The 23,547-nt window shown below is 40.9% G+C and overlaps 1 protein-coding gene across 3 annotated transcripts in view; it reads right to left on the bottom strand.

The window, feature by feature from the left end:
• The window catches only part of LOC120547285 (microtubule-associated tumor suppressor candidate 2-like), a 100,959-nt gene that overhangs the window by 43,754 nt on the left and 33,658 nt on the right, over positions 1–23,547 (bottom strand). For all 3 annotated transcript variants that reach the window (XM_039782921.1, XM_039782930.1, XM_039782855.1), the window contains 3 exons: positions 21,106–21,324; positions 15,775–15,996; positions 15,439–15,576 (listed from right to left, as the gene is read on the bottom strand). In XM_039782921.1, coding sequence (XP_039638855.1) covers positions 15,439–15,576; positions 15,775–15,996; positions 21,106–21,324 — 579 coding nt within the window. The remainder of the gene's footprint in view (positions 1–15,438; positions 15,577–15,774; positions 15,997–21,105; positions 21,325–23,547) is intronic.

The following is a 23,547-nucleotide window of genomic DNA, read 5'->3' as shown; positions in this document are numbered from 1 at the left end:
ACATAAGACTCCAGGATTAATCTTAGCCTGCCTGTTAGCCTGCTCTGGAGCAGGCTAGCTGCAAAGAATAAATCTCCAAGGTTAGTTGGCTGGGTTTACTTCAACCTGCTTTTGTGCAACCAAGTCAAAGCTAAATTCATCCAGGATAACTTGAACATCCCGGCTTAATCCCTTATCCTGGTTTTGTGCAACAGGCCCCCGGGCTTTGCCAGTTCCACAATAGTAAACGCAAATAAGAAAGACAAGGAAAAACGGCACTCTGATCAGAAAGTGCAAGCTAGGATTTTTAGTTAAACTTTTGGTTAAATTTGGTGAATTATTTAGCCCCTTCCCTGTTTGTTAGCACGTTTGGAGTGGTATGCCTGATATTTTCCCGTTTAATTCAATACCATAGTCTTTATCCTAGCAGCAAAAGTGAGCTCACTACAACCTCTCATATACAATGAAGTGAAATCGCGGTCAACCCGCGATTAATTTCTAATGCATTTAATGTTTCAAATTAACCTAACAGAAATTATTAAACACGTCAAGTTTGACAGCACTAAATGGCACGATAATTTTCATAATCATGATGCACCCCCATGTTGAGCTGACTATGCAATTCGCTAAGATAGGGATAAAGGCAGCCTATTATAATGTGTCCAGCTCCTGGCACTTGAAATTAACTCACGTCTAATAATGTAGGCCTACTCTTCTTCTTCAGTTTTATTTTTACAGGTAGCATATAAGTGATCCTATTAGCACCCCCTGCTGTTGGCTGTTAATATCGCTTTATTAGACTTTTTTTTGTGCCGACGGCCGTCGATTGACAGTGTCATGTCACTCTTATGTAGATACCTGCAAGTAAAGTGTTATCCAACAATCTCTGTGTTATTGACATTAAGCAAGACAATATAACCTGTCAATGTTTTTGTTATGACAACTTGACATTAACCTAGACAACAAATTGTCCAATTAGCTGACTCAGCCCTGGGCTGCAAAGAGCTAAACCCGGAAAGAAAACCATCTCGGTAACGTTAGTTCATTCCCTGTCGTAAAACTGGCCTCCTCCGTAAGTCTCGGAGACTGTTTTTAGTCCCGTTCTGGTGACACTTAGCTAAAGAGCATGGCGGAATGAATTGAATCTGATTAAATCGCTCCAAACTGCTGCCTGTGTGGAAACCCATCTTAACGCACATTTAGCGCTATTGGCTAATAACGTAACTCACACACATAACGTAAACGCTAATCAATATCCGCAACGCGACAAGTCCTTCCGTAACGGCTGTCATTACCTAGCAATGGGAAATAGATTCCTTGCCACCCTTGATAACAAATACCTGCACTGTGCTTTGCTCTCTTTGCTTTGCTCTGGGCCCTACCTAGCAGTTAACAGAGAGCTAATCGCTTATCATGTGTAGGCGGCTTTAGGGTAAAAATACCAGGGTTGGCCAATCAGAGGCAGAGTAGGGCGGGACATGTCTTCACCATCAAATTTGCTTGCTATTAGCTGTTAACAGAGCTTTAGCTAACGGTGACCTCGCCCGTTCAGCCCGAGCCCGACAAGTACATTTTGATTGACAGCTTTTTAAAAGCCCGAACCCGTTTACAGCCCGACTGTACAAAAGGCCGTCTATCAGCAGTCATTAGAGTGTCGGAGAATAGCGCGGACACGCGCTTCACACCGCGAGCGGGCACACACACCACTCGGCGGAAAAGGGAGAGAAAGAAAAAAAGAGACTGCGCCGTACGCACACAGCTCCTTTGTCTTTCGTAACAAATGAGTCATTTATACATGTTTTAACATAATTTATTCATGACTAACGGAGGCTATAGGCCACTTGGAAGTTGGAACAAAGAAATAGGCTAAGTCCTCCAGAGACCAGCCTCCGTTTTAACCTCCTCAGGATCCATTTTCACGCTAATCGAAACGCATCAGCTGACCGCTCATTTACCATGCAACCCAAAGCGCAAGCCCGAGCCCGTGTAAAATAATAGAAATTAAGACCGAACCCGACCAAACCCGTCGGGTCCTGTCGGGTTCGGGCAAAGATCTTCAGCTCTACTGTACAGCTAACTGAATTCACTAGCTAATGGCAGCAAACTACAGTTAGGGGTAACTTTAAAGTAGCTGCTAACTGTAGTCAGCTGCCTTAAGCTAGTTTTAGCAACAATAAACGTTAGACTAAAGCTAATGTTATCTGTTCAAAATTCATTAAATCACCGCACTGTTGTCAAACAGTTACTGTTGTCTCTTAATGACAAGTCCAAATGGTTCCACTTTACTTGAGGTCAAGGATATTATTCATGGCACTTTCATTTAAGCATTAAGAATAAAAAAAAAAAAAAAAAAAAAATAACAAATTTATTTTTTTTTAAAAAAAAAAAAAATTTTTTTTTTTTTTATAATTTTTTTTTTTTTTTTTTTTTTTTTTTTTTTTCGCTCTTATGCACACCCCTTCAAATAAAGTGTTACCAAATATGGGATTAGCAGACACCAAACACTATTTTACCTATACTTCTAATTATGAGGGATTAATAGTTTTTTCTTCATCTTAAAAAGGCTACTATTGATGGAAAGATATTTTTGGTGACACTTCAAAGTAGCACTGCAGTGGAGAGTATCTAACCAGTCAGGCAAACTACAGTACTATCAAACCACGGGAGATGGATGAGCCAAACCATTGAGAGAAACTGTAGAGTCAAAAACCACACCAAATGTACTGGACATCTCTGCTGAGCCTCGGGAGAATATTCCAGTTCAACAGATATAACCTGTAATGTCCTCATCTGCCACCCCATTAGAAAAAAAAACAGCAACCTACATATCAGATTAAATCTTGCACGACGGAGGAGATTGTCTGTGCTGAGTGTGTGTGGACATGCACATGTGATGACTAAAGCCTGCTCTAACCTACATTTCAGGGCAATGGCAGGCAGCAGCAGGGAAGTGGGTCTGTAGAGCTCAGACTGAGAAAACACTGCAGCCAAACACGTGCTGCTGGGCTCAGATGGGCCAGCAGGAATACACACAGTACAACTGAGAGAGAGGAACATAATGAGTGCAGTGCAGCTGAGCTGAACAGGGAGGAGCATGTTCAAAAACCAAATGAGAAAAATACTGGCTACAAAACATGAGCCGATTAGTAGATAATATGCTGCTGAACATATAAACAGTATAGATAGTTTAAATGGATAAAGATGATTTGTCAAAGATGATGAAGGAATTAGTGAGTAATTTAGCAAAGACAAATTAATGCTTCAGAGTAAGCCCAGTGGCCTAATGATACTGGCAAAACCACAAGTCAAAATCCACGAGAAGCTGTTGAAGCCCAACTGGGGAAATGTTAGCTTAGCTTCTTTTCTCCTTGTAAGCTAAGCAAAATGCATAACAGTAATTATCTGGTGTCTTTGGTGGATTATCTTATCTTTCACAGATGTTCCTGTTCTAGTCTATATCTATGACGTTCCACTTCCGGGATTGCTCTGATGCCGCCGGAAATTCCGCTGGATGTCCGTTACCTTACGCTTTCTTTCTTTGGAATTTTAAACTCCTGTGGATTTCTGAGGACTATGGTTAACTGCTCCTCAGATCTCTGCAGGGTAAATCCAGACAGCTAGCTAGACTATCTTTCCAATCTGAGTTTTCTGTTGCACGACTAAAACAACTTTTGAAAAAACAAGTTCCTTCCTGAGTTTATTTTGCAGAAGCACCTTGCCTCCGTCCGAAGCTCCAATCCAAAAATGCTGTGTAGACTATCCAGACCCTCCTCCGCAGCGCTGTGGAGGTAGGTCTGGCAATGCGAGACTATTCCTATTATTATCAATTTCAAACATGCACAAAAAAAACCAACCTAGCAGCTTGGTGGGTTTAAATGTTTATCTTTAGTTCATTCTCCTATATTGACTTAGCCTGTCAAGCTAACAAGACACAATGTTAGCATCATGTTAGCATAGAGTGAAGTTTCAGGAGCCAAAGCGCTAACGTTGTGTATGAAACGTCACTCTATGCTAAAATAATGCTAACATTGTGTCTTGTTAGCTTAGAAGGCTAAGTCCAAAGACAGTTATTTACAATGACATCCTCTCTTTTTCCTTCCACTAGTGGTGTGCGATACTGCAAAATTTGGTATCGATCCGATACCAAGTAAATAAAACTGGGCCAGTATCACCGATACTGATAAGATACCGATAGTTTTTATTAATTAAGGTGGATTCATCATCAAATTGCTAAATCTGATTGAATTTTCATGACCTCAAGTGTTTTTGTGATTTTTCCTTTGGATTATTAATAAGTTAAAACCCAGGACAGAATTTTCATATACTTGTATAAATTTGTTGTGTTAACGCTGTATCTTACAGCCTTTTAACAAATTATACAGCTTGCTGTTGTTAGCAGCTTGCTTGCTTGTTTTCCCGGCGCCGCTGAGTCATGTGACGGTACAACATCAAATCACAAAAGGGGGGAGGAGAAGCAAAGTGTGCCTGCTCTGCGCTGTGACAGGAGCAGCATTTGAAAAGCAGTGGCACTGCAGTGGCACTTACACAGACACCGACAGCCAGGTCGCCTCTTTGATATTATCGTATTGATATTATCGATATTTGGATCGATCCGCCCACCACTACCTTCCACATATCACTTTAAAAAGCACCAAAGCTGTACTGCCACAAAAACAACAAATGTTCAGAGGAACCCAGCAGTATAATGGCTAATACAGTACCTCGTGTATACCTCATGACTGACTCCGTGCCAGACGTTACTAGCCCCTCAAAAATAGAGAATGCACTTTTAATGGCTAAATAAGTAAAAGCCAGATGTTGCTATTTCTGGTTTATGTGTGTGAGTCACGTGGTTGGTGCCTCTCTGAGCATGAATATCACGGCTAAAAAGAGCCTGCAGCCACGGCTATTCATCACGCCACTGCTCAAGCACTGATGCAGAAAGCACCCACACACACTTGCACAGACCCGTGTACACACACTTGTGTTAAGACAACTGACGGCCCTATTGTAACCCTACACATCCATGGCAGCTGTGGTAACCGGCATAAACAATACTGAAAGCCCCCACAGTGGTGGAGAGATGGAGGCAACAATGGCTGCCAACCATGCAGGAAAAAACAGGAGGAGCCGGATGAGGAGGAGGTGATGTGGGAGGGTGAAGGGCCTTTGAGGCTGATCTGGGGTCAGGCTTGACATCTCATGACTAAAGAAAAAAAAAAAAAAAATGGCCAAGAAAGCTGATCTTTACATGGTATTCAAAGGCAACCTCACCCATGAGACAAAGTCGAAGAGGAGGAAGATGGATTGAAAGAGGAATGAAATATGGAAGGGTGATTGGTAGACAATATATGTAAAATAAGTATTTTATTGTGTAATAGGAAATAGATATACAATGCACAGCCAGGTGTTTTTTGCATTCACCTGCTTGTGATGCTTAGATATTAACATTTCAAAAACAATAATGCTTTGAGTTTTTCTTATCACAAAATGGACAGCTAATAAAGATAAAGCATCACAGATGGATGGATGGATCGATGAGTAGGTTGGTGTAAAACTGAAACTAAAAGCAGCTATGGAAGATGGGAGTTGGTCACAGATGGTTGGAGGTTTGTGACACACTGTAGTTATCAACTTGTTGGCATTAAACATGGGTTGACTGACTAGTGAAAAGATGGATGTGTTGAAAGAAATTAAATAATTAATGGCTGGATGATGGGAGGGCATGAAGGACAGTGGCATACCCAGACCTGCATGGAAGACCACAGTGTTTTTCCTGCATCCCGACAGCAGCTGAAGATTTCGGAAAAGTCCTTTGGCCGTCAGCTTCACATGGAAGTTGGACAGCGACAGTCTTGGAGACCATAACATTGTCTCCGTTTGTCCTCCAACACTCTTCAAGATTTGATTTCAGACTGATGTTTCTAGTCTCAGTCGTCTTTTTGTGTAAGAAATTACTTTGACTTTGAGCACTTTCTCTGCTCCACTAACTCTCAAACAGTCCTGGTCTGCAGGAAATCCAGTTTTCTCTTCTTGTGGTCCAAATTCCCAGTGTTGCCTGTCTGACCAGTTTACTGTTGTCAACTATTTCAGGAAATTATTTCCTTATTATAAGGCTCCCAAAGCATTTTCTTTTACAAGAATGACTGTCTGGTAAGTAAAAATCTTCCTCTTTTCGTCTTTAATTTGATTGAAAATAATTCCACATCAAAAAGAAAGAAAATACTTGGAGATTGTTGCTGCTGGAACTTAAGCCTTGCATCTCCATGACAGCCACGTGGAGATTGATATAAAGAAGACAAAAACAGAAATTTGAATTTAAAAGGGAAAAATGTGACCCCGTACAGAAGGAAATAGAAACATTAAAAAACAGAGGAAAAAAGGGAGTCCTTTAAGCTGCAACCTGCACATCTTCCATTCAAAGCCAAAAAGTCGGCGCTGCAAAACAAAAATAATAAAAACAAAGGAGAACTGGTTGCTGTAGCTGTAGTCGAGCAATTAGACTATGAGAAAATGGCGCCAAAAATAGCTTTGTGCTTTACCGTCGTCCAGGTGGTAGTGAATCATCCAATGATAAAAGATGGAGAGAACGAGAGAGGCAGTACTTGTGTGTTTGTGTGTGTGAGGGAGGAAAGACAATCCTCATTGCGGTGATGATTAGTAGTCCATCTTTGCTGTTACACGCAAAACACACAGTGATCCGTCCCACTGACACACCACAGAGATGTGTGTGTCTAGAAATGTAGCTCTCCCTTGCACACACATGCTAGGTGGTTGGACAAAGACAAGCATCTATACACTCCCTCTATTTCTCGGCTGTTTCCAAAGCTCTGTGAAGCCAGTACACACACACACACACACACACACACACACACACACACACACAGAGAGAGGGAGGGACGCTGCAGGGGAGAAGGGGGAAGGAGAATGGGAGGGATTTGAATAATCTGTCTCTGCTGCTCCCTCCCTCCCTACCCTCCCCATTTTTTTTTCAGGTCTCTCGTCCTCTCTCAGTCTCTATTTGAACATTCGAATGAGAGAAAGTCAAAGGTTAGATGTGATAAAAAGACTATGATGAAGAAGAAATACACCAAGAGGGTGGGAGGAGCCTCTCTCTTTCACAAATACACACACACACACACACACACACACACACACACACACACACACACACACACAGCGTCTGTGTCTTTTCAGCTCTCAGTGGCAGGTGCCATATTAAAACTATTCAGCCAAACACAGAATTCTTTGTTTTACACAAACATACTAAACATGCAGCTGAGCCATTCCTTCAAGTTTTGCAATTTAGCAACATTTCTGTTAAAATGTCTCAATGTAGGTTGAGATTCAAGTTTAATGTAATACTGCCTGCCGTAGAGAGAGTGATTGCATCCCAGAAGTAAGTATTTAGTCTAACACAGAGATCTTCAACACAGGGTCCTCAGAGTTACTGCAGGGGGGCCCGAAGTTATGTTTAATCTTTTTTTTTTTTTCAAGTTCAAAAGTTAATATGTATTGGTATGCATTAGTTTAGCTTTAACTGGGTAAATACTGAAGTTGATATCAAAGAGAGCCTGAAAATATTAAGCAAATAGCATTAAGCCATAATAACTGGACTGCATTTTATAGAGCTTATAGACGTTCACACAACGATGGAGCAGCATCAGGAGCAATTCGGGTTTCATTGTCTTGCCCAAGGACACTTAGAGATGGGACTGCAGGGCCAGGGATCGAACCACCAACATCCAATTGGTAGACAACAACTCTACCACCTGAGCCACAGCCACACATTTCTCTTTTGTGGAGAAAGTCCATCTTAAGAAAGGTCTAAATTGCCACTTGATACAGAACAGTGCTAGAGTTGCACTTGCCAGGAGCTTCCTCTGCTCACTCCTACAAGATATTCAAAGAGTAGCTCATTCTCATATACTGCATGCTTTCATTTTCAAAATAAAAGTAAGCATAACTAGCATAATTAGAATGTACTCATTTCAAATTAATCTGAAAAGTATAACTGCCTTTGGCCACATGGTGCTCTTTTCAGAAACAAGGTGGTCACTTAGACAAAGAAGCAAGAAAGAAAAAGGTGGTCAATGTTGGGCAGTCCACTGGTAGCCCCAAAGGGCAGCAGGAGGCAACTGAACTAAACCAAAATTCAACATATTTTTCTGTACTGCAGTGCTTTGTGATGGGGATACATTTTAACACAAAAACCTTTTCTGGTACAACTTTAATTTGCATGGTACAGTGAATGTGATACAAACAAAATCAGACTGTAATATGAACCTTGAATCAGCCTTCAAAAATTACAACTCAGCCATGATACATAAATAGTCTCATGTGAGCACAACACAGGTCATGGACAATAAAACCAGAGTCAGAATATGTCAGAATCAAAAGTGCATGTCCAATAGAGACAAAAAGAGCTCAAGAAAGACACTGGGTGCTTTAAAAGCCCACACTGCTAACCACTGTCGCCTGACGGGCTACTGTGGTGTGTGTAAATGAGAGAGAGAGATGAATGAATCAAATGCATTTGGGGGGCTTATGAAGTGTAGGCTGCCTCCCTCCCTGCTCGCCGGTCTTTCTGTCTGGGTGCTTGTGAGTAAAGCGATTATGAGGGTGACAGCATGTCTGTTAGTAGTAGCTTCCCACAGGCCCTAAAGAGACTTCCAGGCCCAGCCACGGACGGGAGACAGCTAGGCGCCCGGGTCCAGACCAGAGACACCACATGGGGGGAAGGCTGCAACCACAGGCCCTGGATTCACAGGGCCCGCATGGAAGGAACCAGCAGTACTTTACAGAAGATTAGTGTTGACGAACTGACCGAAGAGCCGGTTAATTAACCCGACTCGTGTCACTGAACCGGGAGACTCGAGTTCCATATTAATGAACCGACTCACTCCTGTTTTTTTTCTTTTACTTCATTCGTGCCGTTGTGTGTAGCTGGTATTCTTCTGCTACTGTGTGTGTCGTAATCTAGCTCATTAGCGCCTCCACTGGAGTGGTGGTGGTAGAATCAATCAGGAAATGAGCTACCTAGACAGCGCACCAGGCTACTAAACGAGACCGAATGTAACCGTGCAACCAGCCGGCCCGCTCGAGTCTAATGTAACCGTGCAACCAGCCGGCCCGCTCGAGTCTAATGTAACCGTGCAACCGGCCGGCCCGCTCAAGTCTAATGTAATCAAGCGGTGTCTTGGTTCTCGGCAAGTTTGAGTTATTAACCAAGCCTTGTTTCTGGTGCATCTTAGAGGATTGTGTTCATGGCAATTATTTATATTATTGATGGGGAAGTACAGTACATCACATACAAATACACGTCATGTTATTTTGGTAGTTATGTTAAAGTGATGGTTCGGAGTAATTTCACTCTAGGGTCCTTTGCACCATGACCTCGAGCCAAACACCCCCCCAGAAGCTTTTTTCACCTGGGTCTAACATTGGGAGAGATAGCGTAGAGTAGCGTTAGCCGCTGAATAGCTTAGCGCAGAGGCTAATGGATCCGAAGTGTCTCTTAACATTACCCCACTAATAATGCCCGAAATTATACCAAAGGTCTACACTAGTATATATAGGTTATGCACTCATAAAACGATGGATTGTAAAGTTTGTAAGTACACCAGAAGGTTATGTAAATAACACTTGCCTGCTGGCTTCTGCTCTCTGCTGTTGTTGTTGCTGCTGTAAGACGAGTGCTTAGGGACATCTACAAATTACAACACCAAAAAGAGATGCAACAAAAATATTTTTTAATTTAACTTATTTTTTAAAGTAAGTGCTGTAGTATAACTAGCAGGAGACAAGTAATAATTGAGGTAAGTTTGGAGACATTACCTTATTTAATCATTAAATTAATAAATATTTTTGTTGCATCTCTTTTCGGTGTTGTAATTTGTATCTGTCCCTAAGCACTCTTACTGTCCGGTAATAACAGCAGCAGCAGCAGCAGAGAGCAGAAGCCAGCAGGCAAGTGTTATTTACATAAACTTCTGGTGTACTTACAAATTTTACAATCCATCGTTTTATGAGTGCATAACCTATTTGTACTACTGTAGACGTTTGGTATCATTTCGGGCATTATTAGTGGGGTAATGTTAAGAGACACTTCGGATCCATTAGCCTCTGCGCTAAGCTATTCAGTTGATAACGCTACGCTACGCTAACGCTCCCAATGTTCGACCCAGGTGAAAAAGCTTCTGGGGGGGTGTTTGGCTCGAGATCATGGTGCAAAGGACCCTAGGGTGAAATTACTCCGAACCATCACTTTAAGTTAAATGTTAGAGAAGTGAATGTTGCTACGTGGTAGGTAGGCTGTCACGAGGAGACCGCGCACCAGGCTACCAAACGAGACCGTAAAGACCGTAACCGAGGGTACTGCATAAGTCTATATTCAACCGGGTGTCTAGGTTCTCGGCAAGTTTGAGTTATCAACCAATCCCAGAAGCCTTTATTTCTCGTGCATCTTAGATGATTGTGTACATACAAATTCATAGACTACATTATCGATGGATATCACATATGCACGTCATGTTATCTTAGTAGTTATGTTAAGTTAAATGTTTGTTACGTGATAGGTAGGCTGTCACCAGGAGACCGTGCACCAGGCTAATGAAAGAGACCGTAACCGTGCCTAATGCATGAGTCTATGTAATCACGGGTGTCTAGGTTCTCGGCAAGTTTGAGTTACCGATAGCAGAAGCCTATGTCTCCTGCATTTTAGAATTTTGTTCATGGAAATTCATAGGCTACATTACCAAGGGGAAAGTATTATATCACATACAAATACATGTAATGTTATCTTGGTAGTTATGTTAAGTTAAATGTTAGAAGTGAATGTTGCTACATGGTAGTTAGACTGTCATGAGGAGACCGCCCACCAGGCTACCGAATGTAACCGTGGCCAGTGCGTGAGTCTAGTGTCGGTCAGTATGAGTGTGTAAGTAGTATGTCGAGACCGAACGTAACCGCAACCGCTCGAGTCTTCCACGGTGTCTTGGTTCCTGGCGGGGGAACGCGATCTATTAACTCGGTAGACCAACCAACGACCGTCTGGTTGAACCGACTCACGTAAAAGAGTCGGTTGTCCCATCACTACAGAAGATGGGCTTCAGTAAATGTGACCAGCGTTTATAATGCTCAACATTACTGTAACACTCCATCAGTGAGAACACATTTATCTGTTACTTGCACTACTAGCTAAAATATTGCCTTGATTCAAAAATCTTTTCTAAAACAGCTTTAAAATGAGTTTTTGTTGGTGTGACATGACATCAGAAGTGTGAAATGTTGGACTTCATGGCCAGTAGCCATTTCCTGCATGTTACTGCTGGGATAATTCAACCAGTGAACAAATGAGTGTTGAGAACTGAGAGTTAAAGCACCTTAAAGGGGAGATAGAATGCAAAACCGATTTTACCCTGTCATAGTTGAATAACGACAGTTCGGTGGGTAAATAGGACATATCATAGACAGCTTCATTCCCAAATCTCAACAAAGCTAGTTGCTTGCGTAAGCATCTCAAAATCCGGAACCTTTGTCACGGCCATGGGTGTATTAAGAGAACGGTCACGCCTCAACATTTACATAGGCTACACAACTGACCTGAGATCAGGTAGTCTTCTGAATCTAGGTCACGCAGATCTCTGCTATTCCATTACAAAATTCACTTCTGAAACTTTTTTATGCGAGAAATCAACTATGTAAAGCTCAAATATGGGCCGTTTTACAAAAATGGATGGCTAATTGCAAATTTTGTCCGACTGTGGGTCGGAATTAAGCGGCCAGTGCTGCCTGTGTTGTTGCCTCGCCGCCCGGCCTGCCTTCCTTCACAGACCCCGGCCTGCTGTGAGGTACTTCGAGCTCCGTTACGGCTGGCAGCCCACAGCACTTCATACCTGCGCAGAGTCACAGGTAACCCCGCTAATGGACCACTAAACGCCGCTGCTCTGACAGAGCTTCAGGGCCTGCAGCTCCCCTCTTCCTGCTAGCTAAATGCCCGGTGTGTGTGACTGAGAGCGTGGTCAGCGAGCTTGTTACACCAGCAATCTGTTACCCCAGGTTCCAGTTAATCTTTTAATGTGTGTAATTATAATGTGTTGAGTTATTTAAACAAACGATTGGGGAAATAAACGCCGCTTGTCCGCGAGTCTCATTGATAGAGCCTGCGGCTGGATGTAGCTCTATCAATGAGAGATAGCTAGCTAGCCTCCTCTTATAATTCCTCTGAAATTCACAAATATTCATTAACTTGAAATCGGACACAGTTGTTAGCTTTATAAGACATTTAGTTAGATGTTGTATACGTGGCGTGACGAAATTCAAATTGTAAATATACTCGAATTACACCGAAAAGGAAGCTAACTATCCGTGATTTGTAGCTAGGATTGAAGGGACAGTCACAGCTAACGAAACACCTAGTCTTCACAAATATTCATTAACTTGAAATCGGACACCGTTATTAGCTTTATAAGACATTTAGTTAGATGTTGTGTAAGTGGCGTGACGAAATTCAAACTGTAAATATACTCGAATTAAGGCGAAAAGGAAGCTAATTATCCGTGATTTGTAGCTAGGATTGAAGGGACAGTCACAGTTAACGAAACACCTAGCTAGTCTTCACAAATATTAACTTGAAATCGGACACCGTTGTTAGGTTTATAAGACATTTTAGTTAGATGTTGTGTAAGTGGCGTGACGAAATTCAAACTGTAAATATACTCGAATTAAGGCGAAAAGGAAGCTAATTATCCGTGATTTGTAGCTAGGATTGAAGGGACAGTCGCAGCTAACGAAACACTTTGTCTTCACAAATATTCATTAACTTGAAATCGGACACTGTTGTTAGGTTTATAATACATTTAGTTAGATGTTGTATAAGTGGGGTGACATGTGGGTAACATGTGGTAAGAGATTGCTGGTGTAACAAGCTCGCTGACCACACTCTCACTCTCACACATTGGGCCATTTAGCTAGCAGGAAGAGGGGAGTTCCAGGCCCTGGAGCTCTGTCAGGGCAGCGGCGTTTGGTAGTCCATGCTGTGGGCTGCCAGCCGTGACGGAGCTCCAAGTACCTCATAGCAGGCCGGGGTCTGTGAAGGAAGGCAGGCCGGGCGGCGAGGCAGGCCGGGCGGCGAGGCAGCACCGGCGGGCCGCGAGGCAGCACCAGCGGCTGAACTCCGACACACAGTCTTACCAAATTTGCAATTAGCCATCAATTTTCGTAAAACAGCCCATATTTGAGCTTTATATAGTTGATTTCTCGCTTAAAAAAGTCTCAGAAGTGAATTTAATAACGAAATAGTCCGACAAACAATGTATAACTTTGCAGTGTCTGAAATATGAGGCCTGCTGCCGAGTCTCCCATGTGTTTCTATGTAGTTTGCTCAAACCAATCAGCGCATAACTGATTCTGAATATTCATTAGCATACCATATTTGGAAGAAAAGCTCTTGTTCCAAATAGAGCCATATTCACAGGGTAGTTAAGGGCCTAATAAAATAGCATTCGGGCAATTTTCAGCCCGACCAATGTTACATACCCCATTAGGAGACCTTAAGGAACAGTGTAAAATACCCTATATTAGGGCTGCACGATTATGGCCAAAATGATAATCACGATTATTTTGATCAATATTGAGATCACGATTAATTATCACGATTATTTGTTGATTTTAGCCAAAAATAATTTTATTGTCACATAATTATATAATTATAACTGCTTTTACATCCATATTGTGCTACATTCCTACTAATACATCCATATGATCATACCATATCCACATTCCTCCTTTATTGAAGGATACTGTGAAGGAGTATGCCATTTCAGCTGTTGTGCGACCGCTTTCCACACATGCATGTTTGCCGTTAAAGATACAGGCAACGCAATTTTCTGTTCACGTTAACGGCGCATGTGGTGCCTGGTATCTACCAGATGAAATAGCTACACGGATTTCTGTGGCTCATTACGCTGCCACTTACATGTCTGCGTTGCGCTCTGATGCTCCGAAACCCACGTTAGAGACAACATAAACATCGCTGAATGTCACGCTAGTAAACACTAATAACACGTTACACAGCAGGTAACGTTAGCCTACCGTTAGCCACAGTAGCTGACTGCTAAACAGTGTAGTGTGTCTGTATTTCACTGTAGGATTCCAACAGCAGGACATCCAACAGTCTGCTGCTAAAGCTATGAGCTAAAAGACACAAACTAGCACTGGTCACTGCTGTTGTCTGAAAAACAACACAGACGGGACAAAACGTTGCGTTTACTGGTAAACTGGTAAACATTGTGACCGGCTTATGATGACCGACTGCTAACTGTTGTGGAATTTTCCTCACGTTACTCTGTCCTCTGTGACTGTCTACATCTAGAAACTAAGCTGCGCGGTGCAGGCAGGGAACAGCTCTGATTGGCTCATGGAGACATGTGATCAGACAGTGGTTTATGGAGCGCTAGATTGGCTTTGCAAAAACTGTTCTATGAAGGGAATGACGCATTTTAAATATCGCTCGATCACGCAAATTTGATCGTGGGAAGCCAAAATCGTGATTGTGATTAAAATTCGATTAATTGTGCAGCCCTACCCTATATAATCATTATATCACCCCTTTAAACAGCAATAAAAGATTCAATCCAACTTAAGTATTGCTGAGATGTAAATATGGTTCCACTCTAAATTCAAAAAAACATAATTTGTGTGTGTGTGTGTGTGTGTGTGTGTGTGTGTGTGTGTGTGTGTGTGTGTGTGTGTGTGTGTGTGTGTGTGTGTGTGTGTGGGCAGGATTTTTATGTTTTCTGTGTTTGGGTGTTGTGGTGGTTGTGTTTAGAACCCAGATTGACTCATATGTGTGTGTGCGGCTGAACAGTAAACATCCAAACAGAATTATTTCATATCACTATTAAAAGTTGTACTCAACGTACAAACTAATGCAGAGTTTGGAGATTGTTTCTTAGCAATCACACCAGACTTGTCCTGCACTCAGCCAACCAATTGCTGTAAAATACCTGATGTGATGATATGCTTTTAAAAAAAAACATCAAGTCAGAAGCTTTTCTTCCATTACCTTTTTTGAAAACCCTCAGTCATGTTTAAAGACATTATTTAGCTGCACGAAACAATAGCTTTCTACAGCATCATTCTAAAACTAATTGCTATTAGTTTTAGAGTGATGCTGTAGAAAGCACTGGCTTTCTGAACCCTTGCATAAAATCAAATCAAGCCACGGTAAGAAAGTTAACAACAAGATTTTTAAGCAAAAGAGTGTTGTTCTTTCAAAGAACCTTAACAGCTTCAGATGCTTTAATGTCAATATCAGTATCAGTATGCTTGCTATTGTAGCTATATTGCCAAGAATCCTGGGATTTCTGCAGTTTTAAGATGCTGACACACCTGCAGCCCTCACACACAAACATTTCTTCCCCCATCCACACACACACACCTCTCACACATTCATACCTGCGCTGTTCAGTCGACTGAGTCTTGCTGAGCCGCTTCTTTGCAAGGGATACTGGGATACCTGCTTTGTCAGGCCCTGATTGGCAGCAGGAGCTGTCTTTGCTGTGTTGTGGCTGGTGACTGTCGGGGTCTTCAGACCTGTAATGAGGAAAACAGAGGAAGTCAAAGCTTCTCCTTTGGGCTTTGTTTTTACTCCCTGGCCAGATGTTTATGCTCGTAATTTCCTGTTGCAGTTAAGGTAGCTGCAATTGTGAAAACAAATCAACCCTGATCTAGGTTTCCACCCTTTCCACTCAGAGCTACTGTACTGAAGAAAATTATTATTTTCACACACACCTGTAGCAGTGGCCCTGGCCTGCAGTGACAGAGCTCTGTTCCTCAGTGCAGGAGGCTTTGGAGCGGCAGTGATGCCACTGGGAAGTGCGTCACTGGGAATATTGGTATTGGTGGTAGCTGCAGTGCTGGAGATGAGGGGCTTTGCCATGCATTGGTTGCCCACAGGAAGTGTGCTTTTGCTGGGCTGCTCATCTGGCTTGGTCCCTGTTGGTGCTGGAGCTCCTGGAAATGTAGAAGGAAAAGAGGATACAAGAGGTTTTAAATACTAAGAATGTTTCATATAGATGAAAGAGCAGAACTTTTGGGTGGATGTTCAAATTGTCAGCTCTTTTTGAATGTCAATGTTTGGAATCCTATAAAGAATAATAAAGTATCCAACAAAGAAAATAACATTGATAAACAGAGAAACAAGGAGAAACAAGAAGACGAGGAGACAAAGGAGTCCAGAATTTGTAATTATGGGCAAATCTTTAAAAGGGATGTCTACAAATTACAACACCGAAAAAAGATACAACAAAAATATTTATTAATTTAACTTTTTTTTTTTAAGTAAGTGCTGTAGTACAACTAGCAGGAGACAATTTATAATTGAGGTAAGTTTGGAGACATTACCTTATTTAATCATTAAATGAAAATAAAAAATATTTTTGTTGTATCTCTTTTCGGTGTTGTAATTTGTAGACGTCCCTAAGCACTCATCTTACTGCCGGTAGCAGCAGCAGCAGCAGAGAGCAGAAGCCAACAGGCAAGTGTTATTTAAATAAACTTCTGGTGTACTTACAAACTTTCCAATCCATCGTTTTATGAGTGCATAACCTATTTGTACTACTGTAGAAGTTTGGTATCATTTCGGGCATTATTAGTAAGGTCATTTACGAGATACAGACATGGATCCATTAGCGCCTGCACTTGAAGAAGGAAGAAAGAAGCTAAAGAAGAAGTAAAATAAGTGAAAGTAAAATAGATTACACTCTAGGCTGCTTAAAAATTGCATGGAGATTCCTTTTTTATCTTAACCAGTTGAAATATTTACACATAAATATTGATTTTTAATTGATTCGCAATGCATCGATACATCCCTGAAATGACCAATTTATACTGGTGTATTCCTGCGTTCTAAATGCACAGCATAATAACCTCAGAGTTATACTCACAACCAACAGCTGACACATACCATGGATGTAAATAAATGAGTCAATAAAATGAGTGTTTGTAAAATAAAAAGAACTGTGTGGGGGTGTACTACACGGATGCTCCTCTCTGATACGACTAAATACAGAACCTAAATATTACCATGGTAACTAGGAAATGTAATCTGGTTACCATAACAACCTAGCAATCTGTAACCATCACTTTAATGTGTTGCTTTGTGAGTGAGAAAAGAAAAAAAGAAATAACCTGTAGATTGTTTAATATGTCAATGTCAGCAGTGTTCGAACTATACCGTGGCCTTCGGGGGCCCAGGGGCTTTTTCCAGGGCGTCAGAGGTGGAAGTCGCTTGCAACTTACAATGACTTACAAAGATACATAACAGCTACAAGTGTATGCACTATACAGGATTTACCCTATCATACTTTATCGACAGGAATAGATAGGGCAAACAGCCACCCACAAATATATAAACAATAAGAAGAATACCAGAATTCCTCCGTTCAATTAGACCTTAGCGACGCACCCCAAGCTTCCATCCTTAACAAACAGCCATGTATATGGGCTCTTCCAGGCTCTCCACTGCTGGCTGTTCCAATTTAACGGAGAGAGAGGAGCCGAGAGGGGTTAGGATCATCTTCAGCCAGAGAGGACATTATTTCTTCAGCTTCTTCTTGCGTTGTCACCCCGGTGGGAGGTGTGCTAACAGGGCTTGCAGCAGGTGAATTAGTCGGCTATTAACGTCATCGCTACACAGTTTCTTAGTAAAACCAAAATTAATTAAACTGCCTTGTTTTCTTTTTGCCATGGCTATATGATGCTTACTGCAGAATGGATTTCAAGGACTTTGCGAACCGGATTAATGGCCTCCAATGTTTATATTTCTTCTACGAATCTTTGAGTTAACATGTAGCCTACTAAACATGAGTTGGATTTGCACCGCAGCCGCCCACGCCTTTGATGCTCATAACAAGAATAACATGTATAGTTTTCTTTATTGAAGTGAATTGGGTTTAAATCACCATCACGCATGAATTATATTTTTGCAGTTTTACACATTATAATTCACGATGATCACATTACACAAAACTGAAATTGCACATCAAAATGACACATTGTCAATATTTTTAGAGACCCCCCAAAATTTCACAAATCACGTTTTCAGGGGAGCCCATGTCTTATTAAGGGGAGCCGAGCTCCCCCTAGCTCCCCCGTAGTTCGCACCCTGAATGTCAGTATTTTGTCAATATTTCTGTGTGACAATCTCGTAATAGCTTTTTTCTGAACCACATTTCATGGTCTTCAGCCTATATTATACTACAAGTAGATCCCAGACCAGACAATCTGATTGGTAAACTAGACATTTACAATGTGCTCAAATCAGCATGACAGCACACCCAGAGTCATTTGAGCACACCTGGCATATCATTTAAAATATCACTCCGCCATTTCTGTGTCAACATTATGGAGTTGAATTAACAAAACATTTGTATTCATGGAAATAATTCAGGAACCACAGTGGAACACACAAAAGCTCTCCAACTAGTATATAAAGTGATTCATCGGATTAAACAACTTATTTGTTACAGAACTATGGTAACAGTTTCCATGGTAACAGTCTCCCTTTCCTGACAATTGACACAAAGAGAATAATGTGACTAAACTCTGGTCCTAGCTGCATCACTGTCGTGCCAATAATGACGTTAAATCAAACCCTTGAGTGTAATATTGCTTAATTATTGTAGGGATGTTTAGTAGGGGTTTGTAGAGCCTCTAAACAGCAAAGACTCGAGGACGAATGAGAAAATGTGCAGATCCCTGACACAAAGGAATGCCACTTTTAGTGACAAATAGGAACCCAGTAAGGGTCCAATATTGCGACTGTTTCATGCTTTGAAATAGAATAAATACTACGTATTTGTAAAATATATATATATTATTATTATTATTATATTAGTATTTTGTTAAAAAGCATGGAACTTTAAAAAAAATCTCAGTACACCTTGACTCACTTTTGGTAAGTCTGCCACTTCTCTTAACATTGTTTTGTACATCTTTCCCCAGAGACTTTGCCTGCATCCAGCAGTTTTATCTGTGTAGGTAAAGAGTCTCCAGTGGCTCACTTAAAATAAACCGTTCATGTGGCTGTGCATAGTCTTCGTCAGTCTTAGTCTGTGATAAAGTTAGACAGTGGTACAAAACTAAAGACGGACTAATCTTAAATCTAAAAAGATAACACCAGCCAGGCTCAGAACTAACAGTTGTGTTTCCATGGTAACAGTCTCCCTTTCATGACAACTGACAAAAAGAGTAGAATGTGACTAAACTCTGATGGATAAATGCACAAGGGATCATTTTTTAAACATCATAGTAAAAGTGAAATGTATTTTTTTCCCCTACAATTTCCCATTAAAATGTCTGTGCTACTCTTATATTTGAAATAGTTTCCTGCTGGAGCCAACAGAGCTGAGCAGTTTAAGCAGTGGCGTTTCTACATTGAATTACACCCTGGACGAGACCCCCTTCGGATCTTTAAATTAACTCATGAGTCGCGAGTTTCTAGTATCATTAACTCTGATCAGTTGACTCCTACTACAATTCAATCTAAAATGATAACAGCACCACACACAAACCTCTTGCAACATTAGCTACTACTAGTCCTAGCCATCTTAGCTGCAAAAAGCTTTATAATTTACATGTCAGTCTGGCATATGGTGATTTCATGCCGTTCAATGCTACAATGAACTGACAACATAAGTTATACGAGTTACAGTTCTCAAGGACGCATGCACACACGGACACGACAGCACAGTCTCTTTTTCCTTTCTCTATACTTTTCCGCCGTGTGTGAAGCGTGTGTCCGCGCTATTCTCCCACATGTAGGGAACCTCGTGAATTAACCTGCAACATGTCAGCTGTTTGGAAATTCTTCAGCATGCGTGCAGAAGATAACAAGTTTGCAATATGCAACACCTGCAAGGAAAAAGTAGGGCATGGAGGGACGACACCAAAAACCAAAATCAAATTTTTTTAGTTGGATATTGGATGTGAAAAGAAGGAAATGGTTCTAACATTGCACTTTAGATGTGTGTGAATTTCCCACACCAGATGTAATTTATATAGTTCTATTTTATAGTGATCCATTATCTGTTCAAAAAATGTTCTATGTTCTGTGCAAAATGTTCTATTTTTTTTTTTTAATTTCAAATATTTATTTGAGTTAGAATTAGAATTGCCAGGCCTACTATATATGGGTGCCTGCTCTACCAGGTGAGCTACCCAGGGGCCCGGATTCAGAGTTTAACAGGTTAAAACATATTTTTTAGCTGTTTACTGTGAGCTTGTGTGTTTTGTTTTATGCATTTTCATTACATGTTCATGAATTTAATTATGTTTTATGTATCTTAGGTTTATAGTGTGTGTGTTTAGTGCGAGTTTTAGGTTTCACCTAGATGCAAGACACATTTCCTCCAGGGAACAATAAAAGTTGAAGATTAAATGTCATTAAAAGTGGTGGTTCTACAAACACACTCTTTCTTTTTTATTCTGAGGGACTGGCACTAAAACCTGGTGTGAACATTTTCTTGTTATCAAGTTCCTCTGCAGCTGCTGGACACAGTACCTAGCCAAACATCATCTACTCGTGGCTTTGAATCGGCAGAATAAAGCAAAATGTTTAAAATAATAAGAGGGCTAGAGGCATACATTGCAGAGATACAGTGTTTTAGGGAGGATCTATCCTTTAAAGAATGGCGCTGTAAACACACACGCACGCACACACGCACGCACGCACACACGCACGCACGCACGCACACGCACACCGTCTGTATTCTCAGTCCTGACCAGCTGTGCTCCTTGACCTCCACAGAGAAAGAGGGGATACTGCTGTGCACACACTTACTCTCTCCCACTAAAAATGAAATGTTACATCAAAACACAGTGTGCGCACAAATGGATCTTCATTAGGATCTTCATTAACATCAGTACAATCTTAGCAGCTGATTTTACATGACACACTGTGTGTATACGATGGAGACAGACTCTGCATGTGTGTGTGTGTGTGTGTGTGTGCGTGCGTGCGTGCTAGAGAACACCAACAGTGAAAAGAGAAGAATGTTAAGTTGTATGTGAGCGAGAGAAAATAAGAGAGCTCAGCTAATATATACACCCCCCCCACCTCACCTTTGCTTATGGCTCCACTGATCTCAGATCCTAGTGCTGAGGAACTGAAGCTTGTGGGTAATCCTTTCACAGGAAGTTTTGATGTGGCGGGTGTGGCAGCTCGTTTGACCGCCCCCAATGCTGGCTGTTGATTAGCTGTTGGTTTGGAGTTGGACGTTGCGGGATCTGGAACAGCCAAAACAGATGTTCGCTCTGCATTGGTGCGAGGTTTGGGGATACCTGGGAGAGTAATACAGAAGGCCATACATTATCTCTTACACACACAATACAGAAATTGACTTAAAATATGTGGTCTTTCTGATAAATTTTGAAACTAACTGGGAACATAATTATGTGTATGTATTACATATGTCTATGCAACTGAGAAAAGCCAATAGAAACCAGCTGAACAGTGAATGAAAAGCTGCAGTTTTTTAAATGCAGACCCAGGGCTTTGAAATTAGGTCAATTCTAGTAAAGCCAAACCTTTAATTACGCATGACATACCAATCATCTTACTCTAAAGCAAGGAATATATATCAGATCTACTTCACACTTGGAGATGTATTGCTGCGAAACTAAGTTGAGCATGTCTTCACCTGTTCTTCTTACAAACGTGGTGGTTATGTCAAAGAAGGGTTGGGCAGTATGACAATACATACATATGCATATAAATATGCAATATAAAAATGTCTATCATATACATTTCTTTTCTATATTGTTTCTATTGCAATGTCGAAAAACCAGCAGGTCTAACTGCCATATTTACGTCCACTGGACGACTGTTCTGATCCTTGAACTAAAGTTAGCCTTTTTGGACATTTCCTGTTTTTTGTGTGTTATATAGTTTCTTGTGTATGAAATAAATGTTTAAAGTACAAAAAACACATTTCACTCCAAAATAAGGTTTCTCTCCCACAGACATCACTTTTTCTCAACTGCCTAAAAACGCCTCACCCGCACTCCTGTTTAATGGTGCAATATGTAAAATATTTACTGTATTTTATCAAAACATAACCACAATGCATCATCAGATATTATGGAAACATGCTAAGTTAAAATACTATTTTTTCTGACAACAATGCTGAAGTATAAAGTATTTTCTCCTTTTGAAATTTTCGTTCCGGGACGGAATGTCTGTTTGTGTTTTGGCCTGTGTGTTGGTATCAACTGCCTATTTTGACAGCCAGGCCGGGTTGCCAGAAATACCTGTAAAAATGCAAACACAGCACGCTACAGCTGTAGTAGGCCTAAAGTCATGGAAGCAGCAAACAAAAGAATGGGATCAATGGAGATAGATTCATTCAACCCGCCCTAAAAAAAAAACTTGCCATCTTTCTAAACAGGTGCATCTAGAGACAAGTTAAAACACGGGTAAATATTGGAGATGCATTTAAAAGATGGAGGCAGCTTAGAGCCTAAAAGGACACTGAGTTGACTAATTTCCTCCTAAACAGGTGAGGTATCATGGGACACAGTGTTCTCTACAGGTTGCTTTGCAATGTAACATGTAAGGTTATTTTATTGTGGCTTACACCAGCTTGAAGGTTATGATATGTTGGACAGTAAGATGATTCCCACTTTCTTACAAACTGGCATGCAACCATAATGTGTAATGTACTGACTGTACAGCAGGGCCGGATTGGGACTCATTTTCAGCCCTGGATTTTCATGCCTTAGACCGGCCCACTTTACTTCACGAATGACTATATTAAAAAAATGTAATCAAAACCTTAGTATATAAGTTTGCAATAGCGCCCTGTTCTCTACATCCTTGTAATTCGGTGTATTTTGTAAAATATCACTATTTCCAAGTTGCTTCACAATGTAGATTTATTAGAAAAGTTAACATTTTAACAACAACCCAATGATGTTGAACAATATCAGAATCTGTTTCTGTGCAAATAAGTAATCACAGATTAAATAAAGAACAAGATACATTGTATTGCACTTTCTAATGACATCTATTTTTTCCTTTGAATATTTCATACAACTTTCATAATGGGTCACAAGTAATATTTGGGCATAAAAAGTGATTATATTGTAGCTAATCTGATCATGTTTGCTTGTTCACACACTGTGATACAACAGCTTACAGTAGATGTGCCATCCACACTGACAGCAGCTATCCCTAATGCACACTACTGGCTCTGCTTCTGACACTAAATCACATTTTATAAATTGTCATAATTCTCAGCAAAAATCTCTCCTTTTTACAAAGCTTTCTGATCAAGTCAAGTCAGTGTCATTATGGTAGTGCCGAATTATCTGGCATCATTAATTATCCCAGGGCATTTTTCATATAGAGCAGGTCAACACCACATTCTTATTAATTCTTATAATACTCAGTCAATGATCAACCCTACCTGCCCAAACTGGAGTTCTGGGCTCATATAGCTCCTGCTTGGTAACCTTACTGGCTCTTCATTGTCACTGTTAGCAGCAAACTGGACTAGTAGGCCT

Source organism: Perca fluviatilis, chromosome 1 (genome assembly GCF_010015445.1).
Source record: "Perca fluviatilis chromosome 1, GENO_Pfluv_1.0, whole genome shotgun sequence".
NCBI classification, from domain to species: Eukaryota; Metazoa; Chordata; class Actinopteri; order Perciformes; family Percidae; genus Perca; species Perca fluviatilis.
This window is presented reverse-complemented; position numbering and strand designations above follow the sequence as displayed.